Source organism: Polyergus mexicanus, unplaced genomic scaffold (genome assembly GCF_030449975.1).
Source record: "Polyergus mexicanus isolate NDT 795.1 unplaced genomic scaffold, iyPolMexi1.0 SCAF_3, whole genome shotgun sequence".
NCBI lineage: Eukaryota > Metazoa > Arthropoda > Insecta > Hymenoptera > Formicidae > Polyergus > Polyergus mexicanus.
This window is the reverse complement of record NW_027223323.1, coordinates 6,941,527-6,955,974: the sequence shown is the minus strand read 5'-3', so window position 1 is coordinate 6,955,974 and position 14,448 is coordinate 6,941,527. Positions and strand designations below refer to the sequence as shown.

General features: G+C 38.1%; 1 protein-coding gene across 3 annotated transcripts; it reads left to right on the top strand.

Annotated features, from left to right (window-relative positions):
* The first annotated feature begins 971 nt into the window (after positions 1 to 971).
* On the top strand, positions 972 to 14,448 carry Adcy8 (adenylyl cyclase 78C). 3 transcript variants are annotated; one of them, XM_070292570.1, is made up of 20 exons: positions 972 to 1,156; positions 3,109 to 3,157; positions 3,521 to 3,765; positions 3,850 to 4,007; positions 4,409 to 4,598; positions 5,232 to 5,416; positions 5,627 to 5,825; positions 7,459 to 7,617; positions 7,747 to 7,976; positions 8,160 to 8,296; positions 8,615 to 8,936; positions 9,364 to 9,567; positions 9,669 to 9,766; positions 9,931 to 10,455; positions 10,593 to 10,928; positions 11,080 to 11,317; positions 11,536 to 11,662; positions 11,744 to 11,850; positions 12,183 to 12,446; positions 12,538 to 14,448. In XM_070292570.1, the coding sequence occupies exons 2-20, from the start codon at positions 3,123 to 3,125 to the stop codon at positions 12,754 to 12,756; spliced, it is 3,978 nt and encodes a 1,325-aa protein (XP_070148671.1). In that variant the 5' UTR covers positions 972 to 1,156; positions 3,109 to 3,122; the 3' UTR covers positions 12,757 to 14,448. The 3 variants fall into 3 exon arrangements, with proteins under 3 accessions (XP_070148671.1, XP_070148670.1, XP_070148669.1); XM_070292569.1 differs by having other exon boundaries at positions 2,987 to 3,157; XM_070292568.1 differs by lacking the exon at positions 972 to 1,156 and having other exon boundaries at positions 2,433 to 3,157.

The window sequence follows — 14,448 nt, the reverse complement described above, 5'->3', positions numbered from 1 at the left end:
ACAGCCACGTGCTTCGATGCAAGCGCCTTTTGACATTTCCTGGAGCCCATAAAAATAGAGACTCGTCGTGCGTTGCATATGGTCGATGCAAACAATGTAACTGCAATGTAACATACCTTATACGTTACATTGTTGAATGAGAAATCATGGATATTATATATTACTGTTATTTGTGTTTGCTAGGAAGAAATAATTAATAATCCGGAATTAAATAATACTGAAATAATTTTTACAATCTAATCTTTACAATCTTTATACTCTATAACCAGTTTGCGCAAAACAACTAATGACAAAGAAGATTTATTGTTGTCTCAAAATTGATAGCAATATTATGGGTGTATATTAAATATAAATTTCTCAGTAGTACAAATCAATGTCGAGAGTAATAATATGGACTTTTTTTATTCCTCGGTAATATGTTCCGACGATTAATCAGACTCAGGATCATTAGTAATTTCAATAAAATATGCTATATGAATTGTCAATGTACACTTTTAATCAAAACCGTGATGCGAGTCGACGATAAATACGTACGGACAGTTTTCAGTAGTAGAACTCAACGATCGAGTTGCGCAGACTTATTCTCGAGTAGTACAACTCAACGGTCTATCGAACATATATTTTTTTTCTCTCTTTAGTGATATATTTCAAGGACAGATCAGACACATTGCTTTTTCTCTTATTATATTTCACTCCCTGTTGCGTTTTAAAGGTTACTGCAAATTTTCAATAGCATATTAAATTATCAAAATAATAAAATAATATAGTTACGTCTAAAACTTTTTCATATGTTTCATGGCCTTGAAGAAAAAGGCCCGGTGGTTCATGGCCCCCTCTTCTTTTTCTCTCTGATAAATCTAAGATAGTTGAAATTTAATTATACGCAATACATCTTTCAACCCGCAATAACGATAGCATCGCTATTCTCAGGTACCGGCTACGCCCCTCCGCCGGATCGTTGGATCTAACAATAGGGAAAGGAGGGATGAGCTGACAACGATGGGGGATGCGAGTTGAACTTCGCGGACACCTCGTAGATTCCGCTCGTCAGGAGAAGCGCGCGCGCGATTTTCGAGTTCCCGCGACTCCTTGGACTCGATGCCAGGACGCGGCAGGAAGGAGCCGCTGTTCCCTTTGCCTAGGATCGACGATTAAGGTAAGTCGCTCGTAATTGAGCCTAACAGCATAGAGCAGCTCTCCCGTTTTATCAAAATTGCAACGAGATATATAGTCGCGCATTTTTTTTTTTTTTTTTTTTTTTTTTTACCTAATATAATAGACTCTTCTTTAATTATTAAAAAATTGGAGTATTCATAAATTATACAATTCTTTTACAAATTATACTTATGAGACGATTACGATCACGTCTCATTGGTGTCGCAAAATTTCAATAAACGAATAGTGTATGTGTTCTTTTTAATTTGCTTTTGGAATCGTGATTGAATATCTCGTTTCTTCATCCGAAGATGCGCGTTGTGTCGTGACGAAAATAACGAAGCGAAAGTAAAGAGACAGCAAGACAATATCGTGGATTCGCGTCTCGTAAAAATACGAGCTGGTTGGCGAGAAAGAAAGCATTCCAGAAATGATGATGGACATTATTGACGATTAAAGGCTACTGTATAATTAATTCCTAATGATCTGAAAAATAAATCTATAAAGCTTCTTCAAACAACATCACGACAGAGTTTCTTCTTGACGAAAGATTACATAATCTTTTTCTGCGGGAATTTATTTTTGATATTATTTTATGTACATACAGTTATTGATTTTTTCAATATTATATATATATATTATATTTTAAACATTAATATAATATATCGAATACAAGGGGACACCACGTACTCTGACTCATCGATTTTGATAAAAAAATTTTTATGGATAGTTTTCGTTGAATGAAGTTTTCTTGCAAAGTCATTCGATGCGAATCTCGGAATTTGCAGAGAAAAAAATTCATAAGGTTTAACGCAAATCGGAAAATATACAATATTTTTGCACATCTTGCCACAAGAACAGCGAGCGACTAATAACAGATTTGCGATGAGTAACAACAAGAGTATCGGCTTTTAGGAACGAAAATATCCTAGTGGCTTTTTCTTTATACCTGTTCCGTCCCTTTCGGAAAACCCTCGAAAACTTTATTCTATACCTCGCGATAAATAACATTACGGTTTTCTCTCGATCCCTGTTTGATCCCTGTAATTCGCGAAGAACATTATTATCGAAAAAATTCTTAAATCTTCAAGAATGGAGATTTTACATTATCCGGCGTGATTTATATATCATATCAATCTCGAAAGGATTAATTATTCTATAAAAATTATACTAATCTTTTACAATGATTTAAAAAAAAAACAAATATAATTTATATTAAAAACTTTTTTTAAAGCTACTCATAAATAATGTTTTATCAAAATCGGTGTGTCAATCAGAGTACATGGTGTCTCCGTGATAGTATAAGGATGCTAAGCATTTATATTTTCGATAATATAACTCGAGATTTAAATTTAAATTGAAATAATTTAAATAAATCTAAAATCTCTCAAGATATAGCAAGAAACATTTCTTCTCTTTTGTCCTCATCTCTCTTGCGATGTCATTTCTTTTTGGCTAAATCCTGCGAATTTTATTCGAATATCGACGAAGAAGTCGACAACATAGGAACGATTAAAGGAACACTTGAAAGCGTTAGAGGAAAAAGAGAACACGTAGGCGTCCCCGTGGAGGCGTTTTCGTCACGACCCGATACGCTAAAGAGAAAGGAAAAAGACATGACACTTCGACCAGACGCCTCTCGCATCTCGCCGATCATAAAAAGCACGTGGATCCAAGCCGGATCTTATTGAATACAAACATCGCGATCGTGGATCGATCTTCGTGATTCTCTGGGTCTCTCGATCGACCGTTTTCTCTCGTCTCGAGAAACGACGTTTCGCCTCGAAAAACGTCGCCGTGGTGCGAGCAATCGTCGCTACCTCGCAGTCAGTTTTTATTCAAGGTGTCTGTGAACAATGCCGGATGACACTAAGGCACTTGTTGCCTTACCGACGATCACACTGTAAGCGGTCAATCGTGATCCGCGGATCATCGGGGAGATAATGATTACAGAACAGACCTGGAGCATGATGCTGGACAGCGATGTCACGAGCATCAACGAGTGAGTGATCGCCAATCTCGTATGTCTTGTTTGACACTTTAAGTTACACATCCGCATTTCCTAGAAATTGATCAATACAAAAATTACTTTTCACATGCAACTACTTAAGTTAACATAAGTACGATTTATATATATTATAAAGTTATTTTAATCACATTTTTTTATTATTTAATAATATTATAAAAATATTTTAATTATTATCATTGAATAATATCATTATCCCATTATTAACAATATATTTTTGCGGAATATTTGACAAGATGAAATATTCTCGACAAATTTCACGCTACGCAATCCAATCTTATCTCCCAATCCAATCGTCATTCGTTAATTAATCGGCGAATCGTATCACTCCGATATCAGGTCGAGCATTTCGCCGAGGAAACAATTATGGATCAAGGCGGTGAAGAAACTGACCTCCGAGAGGCTGGGCCGGGAGGGACTGGCGGCGTGGGAGGACCGGAAGTCCAACGCGGATCCTGAGATCATCGCCGAAGCCAAGAACGACGTTCAAGTGCCCATCGAGAGAATCGAGGACGCGGAAGCGGAATCGGAAGCCGACGATGCTGAACAGGCTGTGCCCGAGGAGGAAGCTCAGACCCAACGCGGTATGAAATCCTCCAGGAAATTATTACCATTCTCAAAGTCATTTTTATCTAAGCTCGATATTAGAAGCTGGCGTTGCATTTCAGATGTCTTCAAGAAGGGGGTGCTGTACAAGGGAATATTCTTGCCCTCGTTAACCAACAGCTTTCATAACAAGCATCTGGAGACATCCTACCTTCTCTACTCGAATCGACAGAGGCAGAAGTCCCTGATTACGCTGAACATCGTGGACCTCGGTCTGAAAGTGAATAAAAGCAATAAAAAAATTAATAAATACGCGAATTGATCTTATGAAAAGGTCATGCAATTAAATAAAATCACATATGGATCCTATAAAATCTCCATAAGATATAAATCCTTTTCTTTTTATCTTGAATATTTAAGTAAAAAAATTAGCCAGCTAAATCGTAACTTTATGCGTTTCATGAAATTAAATAGTGCAATCCAAAATGTATTCGAATCAAAAATCTATTTTCATAAATCTTTTAAATAAAAATCGACTCTCAAAAAAGTTTCAAATCGCTATATGAAATTCTAGAGGATGTAATTAATAAAAATTAAGGCGAGAAAGATTTTGTAAATAATGAACTTTCAATTACGCAATTAAATATTTAACTGAAACGACCTGTTGTCGCTGATGCACAGATCACGTTAACAGCGATTTGGCTCTGGCAACGGGACCCGCGTAACGGAGGCCTCATCGAGGGCTTATCATGGGCCGTGTGTTGCATGGCGGCGAATCTGGTGGTGTGCGTGCTCGGCTGGTGGCGTTGCTTTTCTAGCAATCATCTGTACTGGGCCTCGATATTCACTTGGTTATTAATAAACTCTCAAGGTGAGGCCCACGCGACTCGCGCGTTCTATCTTATCGATCCCCGTAATTATAAACTCGCCGCAATTATAATTACTTGATTTGGAAATATCGGAAGCAATCCCCCTTTCGCATCACTTTTCTCATCCTTCAGTAAAATTATCGATTTAAAATCTCTCTGAAAAGGTGGATTAAAACTTCTTTTTTTTTTTTTTTTTTTTTTTTCTATATGAAAAGATGTAAATTAAAGTAAAGCTTTGTTTTTTTCTCCCGTTGTTTTCACACTATTCTAATAGCTTCTCACTCGGGGTCGTCGATATTTCGACTCTATCGAATCCATCGTCGTTGAATGGAACGGCGTCGTGCTCTACTGGTCAGCTAAAATCGGGCTGACAGCTGCTCGTCGAAGCGTGGAGCAAAGCCAGAGGACCGAAATCGGTAATTTTACTGGGTTCGGATTCTGGGTGCGAAAATAATCTCCGAAATATTGCACATCCCTCATCTTAGATCGAACGCGTCAACAAGTGACAAAGACTCAATATCGCGAATGATTATCTACTCCGTGGAAAAACATGGAAAATCTGATATTCTTAGGGATTTCTTTCATCTCCCTCGTTCTTCTTCTTCTTCTTCTTCTTCCCTTTTTCTGTTTCGCAGGCTTCATAAGCGCCGGTCTGAATTTCATTACGCAGCAGCGGCTCATGTGGTACATACTCTTCGTCGTGTACGCGCCGTACGCGATGCTGCCCTTGCCGTTGCGATGGTGCGTCCTTGCCGGTTACGGAACGGCGCTAACACACATGGTGATGACCGGCATAAGTCTCCTGCCGGACTCCACATACGTGAGAGAACTTGTACCTCTTACAATTTCCTCATCCAAAATCTCCCTCTTCGAAAACATTTTTACATTGATTTTATTTAATAATTTAAGGTAAATTTTCTTACAAAATTTAAATTCGGCTTTAATTCTTATTTTGCTTATTGTTTAACTGCAATTATTAGTTGATAAGGCTTCTAAATTAGATCGAATGCTCTTGAAATTTTTCTCGCAGCCACGTGACGTGGCGTGCATCGTTCGCATGCTGACAACAAACGTGCTGCTGTACCTGGCCGTGAACCTGGCCGGCATGTACACCAAGTACCTGACAGACCGGGGACAACGACAGGCTTTCCTCGAGACCCATCGTTCCACGGAGACGCGGCAGCGCACGCAGAATGAGAACAATCGGCAGGAGAAGCTGCTGCTCTCGGGTAAAGAAGCGAAAAAGAAAAAAATATTGAGAAATTCTGCATTTTATCTAATCTTGCACCTATTATTTTGTTTACCTTATTTTTATTTATTTATTTATTTTTTTTTTACTAAATTATATTCTATACTCTTCATATGTTCATGCGCAGTATGTCCTTAGAGAATTTATTCTAGGATCATAATAAATGCTTCAATCGAGTAATCTTGTGTTACAAAAGGATGTAAATATATATCTAGCGAAAAATAGTCGTGCGATTCTTCAGCTACGAAAAATCAATAGGGGAAAATAATATATATCTAACGAATCTAATAATTGATCTGAAAGATATTTTGAAAAGAAACGCGCGATTATAAAAAGTAAAAAACTTAAATAAAGTTTTCGATGGAGCAATTGATAGCATTTGACAAAAGTGGACGTTCGGTTACAGAGCTAGTACGAAACGCAATTAAATTTAAGTATCCGCGACTCGAAGAGACGAAAGCTCCTGTCTCGAGAAACGATCTCGAGAGACGCTCTCTCGTCGCGGGATCGTAACTAGGCTGGTGTATTTATGCGCATATTTATTGTAACGCGAGCGGGTGGGACGGGCGACTCCGCGCCGTCACTCGTCCGTGCATAATTTGCTCGGCCGAGTGTCAAAAAGGGTCACTAGACACTCTCTCGGCCGATTGCGCCGATCGGACGCACGTTTTTCCGATAGCCTTTTGCGTTACGTCGGCGTTACCCTCCTCCGTCGAGATCCCACCCGATATATCGATCCGCTACTCCTCGTAGCATAGACGAAAATACACATCGTCGTCGAGTACACATTACGCCGGGATTACATAAATACCAACCTCTGACCCACTATCGCTCGCAACTCGTAATTCTCGCCGTATAATTTGTTCGTGTTCTCGTTGAATTGATATGATGCCGCGAGGCTTCTTAGTTATACAAAGTTATAAGCCGTGGAAATTGGAGAGCCCTTTTCCACAACTAAACTTGAAATGCGTAAATAGATAAGTGAACAGCTTCTGTTTCGCAGTTTGAAGCGGGCTCCTTCACCCATTTCTTTTTTCTATGATACGTGGAAAATGAGATGAAGAGAGAATTTAACAAAAGTATTTACGAAGAGAGAAAGAGAGAGAGAGAGAGAGAGTTGTGGCGAGTTACAATAATAATAATGATAATAATAATAATAATATTCTTTCTCGACATTTTAACTGAGAAATTCTCCTACACGTCTACATAAAAAAGTAATAGGGAAAACGCACATTTTTTATATATTTTTATAAAGTAATTATATTACTCTATATAAAAGTTAAATAAAATAATAATATAAGTAATAAATTATAATATATAAATACCGGTTATATAATAAAATATCCACTAAAATTATTGTATATTCAAGATGTCAAGATGATTCTTTTTAAATAAAGTATATTTTTCGTTAAATTAAATCTTCTCTAATAAACTGCAAGTTTTAGACAATTTTATTTTACAGCGATTATTTTCAAAACTTTAAATTTAGGAAAAATTTATACACTCGTTTTATATTCTGTAGATATAATATAAAGCGCATACTTTTTATATCTTAATGAAAATAAAAAAAGAATCGAGGTAATTAACTTTATAATTCTTTCTCTCGATTGAAGTGTTGCCCGATTTCGTCGCCAAGGAAATGATCCGCGATATCGCTCGCGAGACGGCACGTGGGGGGACGATATCCTTCACGCCAAATCAATTCCACCGGATATACATCCATCGCTATGAGAACGTCAGCATCCTGTTTGCCGACATCAAGGGATTCACGGGTACGATTCTGAAAAATTTTGCTCGTTGAGAGATGTCACTTCTCCTATATCTTTAATTTCACTGAGAAAAAAGAAACAAAATATACGAATCGGAACGATAATTCATTCCGTCTATCAATTTTACCCAAGCTCTCGCGAGTCAATGCAGCGCCCAGGAGCTGGTCAAGGTGCTGAACGATCTCTTTGCTCGCTTCGACAAACTCTCGGCGGAGAACCATTGTCTACGGATAAAGCTTCTAGGTGACTGTTACTACTGCATCTCCGGCCTGCCGATCGCCAGGAGCGATCATGCCCATTGTTGCGTCGAGATGGGCCTGCACATGATTAAGGCCATACGGGACGTGAGATTCACCACCAAGGTACTAGGATTTTATCTCACGATACGAATGAAATGAGAGAATCAATATTTCTCAAATAAATGTATATCTTGTTTAAGAAATATTCGAAAAAAATGAATATATTTTTAAAATGCTCTCTTGAATTTTTCATTCATCCTCCTGGCGCATATTTTTTTTTTTTTTTTTTTTTTTTTTTTTTTTCAGGTGGATCTGAACATGAGGATAGGGATCCACAGTGGATCGGTGCTGTGCGGGGTCTTGGGGTTGCGAAAGTGGCAATTCGACGTATGGTCGTATGACGTCACGCTTGCAAATCATCTCGAAAGCGGAGGAATACCAGGGTAGGCATATTAAAAACAAAAACCTCATCATATTATCCAAAAATGTAAATTGTAATATCATAAAGTTAATTTTATTGAATAAGCAAGTGATAAAGCTTATTTCTCTTTGAGCTTAATTTTATTATACGAGCAATTAATGATGTAATTTTTATTTGTAAATTCTTGGATTTTCACTCGTTTCGAAAAAAGTGAAATTAGAATTTTCCGAGAAAAAAAAATTTTTCAAGAGAAAAAAAGATTTAAACCCGTGAATCTACCTCCCATTCGAAGCCTTCAAGATTCGCAAATTCTGGAAACGCGCGGGATTTCTCTTTACAGGAGGGTGCATATTTCCGCCGACACGCTCAAGTGCCTAAACGACGTTTACGAGGTGGAACCCGGCTACGGAAGCGAGCGGGACAATTATCTCAAGGATAGGAACGTCGTAACGTACCTCATCAAGCAGGTGGAGCCCCTCAAGTCCAGACGAAGACAATCGTCGAAGCCGAAAGTCTGGACGGAGGAAGAGATGGCCGCAAATAAGAACAAAAAGAGCTTTAAGATGAACAATCCACACACCGCGAACAGCAACGCGGCTCCGAATTCCACTATGGACGACGACATCGGGGTCGATTGGACGCCTGAAATCCCATTCGAAAATGTGAGCGTTAACTTGCATTTTGTTCAACTATTGATGTATATACCCTACGGTTTAATATATGATGTCATCATCTAAAGAAGTTAAATCGCAATTTAAAAAAATCTATATAAGAAAAGTTTCGGTTTATTTATTTTAACTTATCATTAATTGATTTTAGTAAATTATCTTATCGATTTTTTAAATTTTCCATATATATTATGTAAATTTAATTAATATAATATAATATAATATAAATGAAATAATTAAATAAATTTGTGCCTTATAAATCTTTTAATTGGGCTGAATTAATCTAATTGTAATCAAATGTTAATTAATTTATATGCACAATGATATATATTATTTCACTAATGAAATTTAAAAATTACCCTTCCATTTAACATTTTGCAATCAAGATTATTACTTTCTTTTATTTATTTTGCGATGGCAGTTAAATACAGCTACATCGGTAAGTAATTTGGAGTCCGAATATCTCGAGGAGGAAAACGGTCAACCGGCCAAACCGAGCAACAAGGCAATTTCAACGACAGTCGAGAAGAAGAACGCTATCGAAACCGCCAGTAATAAACGCATGAGGTTGGCCAACATAAACGCATGGACTTTGCGTTATAATGATGAGAGCATGGAATCCAAGGTGAACAATTAATTGCATTAATTATATACTAAAAATATGCCTGAATTAATAAAAAAAAAACATTATATAAACTGTATTCCAATTAATTAATTATGTCGCAGTTCGACCAATTGCGAGAGGATATGTTCAAATCCAACATGATATGTTGCTTCGTTATATGGCTCTTCATCGCCGTCTGCCAAGCTATAATCTTATCCGAGTGAGTAAATAAAGCTGAATTTGAAGGCAAATTCAAATTTCTCTCTTGACATAAAAAAAAAAAAAAAAAAAATTGAACTTATATAATCAGAAAATAACTTACAATGTATATTATAACAATATTAAAATACGACTCTTTATTTTGCTTCATTTCGATTGTCGCAGCTGTGTGATTCTTCTGATCTCTCTGCTGGTAACCACCGTGATCCTGATAGCGTCATCGATCCTGGTGATGGCGGAGGAGTTCAAAGGCATGCCGACGTACCTGCAACATACATCATCCATGCTGGTGCACAATAAGAAGCATCGTACCATCTTTATCTGCGGTGTTATCAGTCTGATGGCGTTGACGTCCATTATCGGCGTCCTAACGTGTCCCATCACGGTGCGCTCTTATCTCGAAGTGATGGTGCTCAAGCAACAAACACCTCTGATGACGACCTCGGCAAATCCGCTTCCATCGCCTGAGAAGCTGACCGCGACCACCTCGAAATCGGTCCGGGACCACTTCATCCTGACGTTTCTGGAAGCCGCTCTAAGCGACGAACCCACCGAGGAACAAAAGACCGCTCCCTCGACCGAGAATAATACCCTGGAAGGAGGCTCCAGCAATATCGAATTGAAACTGACGCAAGTGGTGAACGGTAGAGAGACTGGAAGAAGCAGGAAAGAGTTCTTCCGGTTTTACAGGTCGGTTTTGTGGCAATGATTAGAGCCGATTTATCTATAGACGTTAAACTGACAGGGTTCCAGAAATTCGGATGTTTCAAAATTATATGACTTTTCTTGTAACGTTGCGATATTTAGTTTTGTCGATGTTACCGCAGATACGAACAGCACTACGAGAAGCCGGAAGCCGGAAGCCGACATTACAGACGAGTTGCACGCAAACGCGAAATCCGGAGAAGGATCCTCTCCGTCGCCGACGATGAGAATCAAACTCACCCGTTAACCCTCAAGAATCTCGACGTGCTCGAAGAGACCAGTTGCATCCGGCCAGAGTACATGGTGTTCACTTGGATCCTGTGCCTGATCGCGCTCGCCTCGGCCCTGAAGCTATACTACCTGGTGAAAACTGCGTTGGCCGCAGCAATCGTCTTGGTGTACGCGGTGCTGATCCTCGTCGTGTGCAAAGACATGTTCACCGAAGGAGAGAGATACGTGTAAGTCTCTCGACGTAAACTTAATCAACGAAATTTATTCCTTAAATTAAATTCGATAATAATAATAATATAACTTGTTGACACAACGTTTATAAAACACGCATTTCGCCAATTTAATATACCAATTTAATAATTTTAATTTCTCTTCTAGATCGGCAATATCCCTACCAGCGCAGATGCTGACCTTCCTGACAGTTTTCCTCGTGATGGTCACGTACCACGGTAGACTGGTAGAAGTGACATCGCGTCTCGACTTCTTGTGGAAGCAGCAAGCCGAGAGAGAGTTGAGCGACATGATCGAGTCGCGGCACAACAATATGCAACTCCTGAAGAACATTTTGCCGGATCACGTGGCACATCACTTCCTTACAGCGGATCGCGCGCCGGAAGTAAGACCCGGATCTTATCTTGTTTGACATATATATATGTATATATATAATGCATGTCTTCCGTGGATATTTTTTTAATAACAGATTCTCTAATCATTCGTTTCCAAATTGATCAGAATCTATTATTAAAAGAATAACCGGAGATTTTTTTAGACACCTCGTACAGGCAAATACAATAAAATAGGCTCTGCTATTAACGTCAATTTTATTAATCAAAGGAACTCTATTCACAATCGCGGGACAAGGTTGGCGTGATGTTCGCCAGTGTGCCGAACTTTACGGAATTCTACTCGGAGGATGTCAACAAGGGAATGGAGTGCATTCGCTTGCTTAACGAGATCATTGGTACGGCGATTACATTTTATACAATCAGGCCATTTAATTTTTTTTTCATAGTAATCGATATATAATTTATTTAATACGCAGCTGATTTTGACGAACTGCTGGACGAGACGGCGTTTCACTGTATCGAGAAGATAAAGACGGTCGGCGCCACATATATGGCGGCATCGGGATTAAACCCCAGTCAAACTGTAATAACATCAAATATAATATACGATGCGACGATACAATGACAATTGGAAATATTGTCTTCAATTTTAGGATGTACAAGAAAAGGATCTTGTTTTTAATCATCAATTCTTTGATCTCAAATCTCCTCTCCTCCTTCTAGATGATTTTTCAAAATAAATCCTGCCTTGTATAAATTATTTGACAAAATTTATATTTATCAGAATTATTTTTTTTACTAAATTTTTATTAGAACAGTATGCGTTCTAAGATTGAGCTTAGTTTCAAAAAGTTTAATTTCCGCAGAAAAGAAAATCGAGTTTGCGAAGGATTAAAATTCGAATAAACATGACAGGATAATTGCGGCGACGACATGGAACACCTGTGCAGACTGGTGGACTACGCGGTCGCCATGCGTCACCGTCTCGAGGATGTGAACGTTCACTCGTTTAACAACTTTGACCTACGAGTCGGCATCAGCTGCGGGCCCCTTGTGGGTGGCGTGATCGGGGCCCGCAAGCCCGTCTTCGATATATGGGGCAACACCGTCAACGAGGCTTCAAGGATGGACTCCACCGGTGTGATGGGAAAGATCCAAGTCCCGCACGATATCGCCAGGGTAATAACAAGGATTTACAATCTAAAATGACGATTAAGAATTGACCTAGATTATTAATTAATAAATTATGTATTAATTCATCTATGCGTAGTTTTTGGAGTCGAGGGGTTACCAGACGCAGAAACGCGGACTAATCGAGGTGAAGGGGAAGGGCACGATGGAGACGTATTTTGTGCTGGGTAAAGCAACCCTGCAGCAGGAGGGCACTCCCAGGCACAGAAGCACCTGTCGCAGCCTCGCCGCGGTCGTCTACGGGGTGGTTCAGGCGCGTCGCAAGCAAATCAGAAAACAAGCGTTGCGAAGAACGTAGATCGATAATTATTTACAAATAATTACCCGCGAATAGCTTCGCCGACGCGCTGTTAGATTGGTGCAAAAGGTCTGCCTTTGCTTGCTGCATAGAAATCGAGAATGTAGCTTTGAATCTCCAATAATGAGAGAGAGGCTGTTATACATTTTATATTCCATATAGAGAAACATATTTTAACAAAAAAAAAACTTTTATCTCAATGATAGTAATTTCAATGATAGGATAATACTGAGAGAGATCAAACGAAAGAAACGAAACCACTTCTTTTGCAGCGATCTAACGAGAAAAGTATCTGGATATTCAGATCATAAGAAAGGATAGTTTTCGTCCAATTTCATTTCCGTGTCATTTTGCCACAAGCTGTTGAATGTATATAGCACACTTACAATAAATAATTCATCTTATATAAAGACGAGTCACACTCTTTTTTACAGCTTTAATTCAAAGTTCTGCTTGTTACACAGCAAAATGATTTCAACCAATCGCTATTTCTAAAATGAAGAAATCAATAATATAATCACGATAATAATTATAATTGATAAACTATGTGTCGATCGCTTTTATCACAGAATGACAGCAGCATCACTCACTCCGCTTTGTAACGATGAAAGGAATTATTATTATGATTGGAAAAATGCACAAAACATCGGGAGGGGAAGCTCTCCATGTAACCTCGTATATTACATTATTACGGTAAACACAATATTTATAATCAATATTTATAATTGTAATAATAATCCATGATAATAATGGCAATAATGATAATTATAATAAGGCTAACTACACAGAGGGGAGGTGGCCATGAGACGCCGCCGCGCGATCACGAGGGGCCACCGCTCACTCTCTCTCTCTCTCTCTCTTTTTCTTTCGAATCTGTCGATTCGACTGTACACGACTTTTACAACATACTCGTGAATAATTAATCTAATTTTACATATTAATCATTAGACAATTCATTACAATTACGAACCTAGTCAGAAGAACATTACGATACGTAGGAAGGACCGCGCGCGCCCCCCTTTTCCCTCATACATGCGTCTCCTTATCATCGGCAAAATTTCACACTCTCCGGGGAAAAATTTCGATTCCGAGGAGAAACAGAAGTTTCAATTACATCGTTAACTTTTTTTTTATGCTACTGTTAAGGAGAAAAATTTATGTCCTCATTCGGACGGCCAATCCCGTCTTCCTCTTCACGGGACAATAAAATGTAATACAAAAAATATTCTCAGCAATTTTATAAATACTTAACAATATTATTTATAAAATTATTATAATTATAATTTTTAGTAAATTAATAAAATTCAAATTTAAAATCAATAAAATTATTAATTATAATTATTAATTATAATTATAATATTCAAGGTAACATTCCGTCTAATCTATATTATAGAATTTTAAGAAATGTTTCATTAATCTAACAAAAGCTATAACAAATAAAAACAATCGATCGAAATTATTTATATTATTAATTACGTTTCTCTAATAAAGATAATTTTTTTATTGAAAGAGGGGTGCTCGGAAAATTTTGCCTGCGCGAAGATCGATCGCTTTTTACGAGGGACGAAGGGGGGACTTGTCTCTTTTAAGATACAAAGGCACTGTACACGTAATGAACATACAATTAGAAGAGCGCTAAAAAGGCGGTCCAGATGATTTTTCCTCCTTTTGATCTTGTCACGCCTCTCTTTC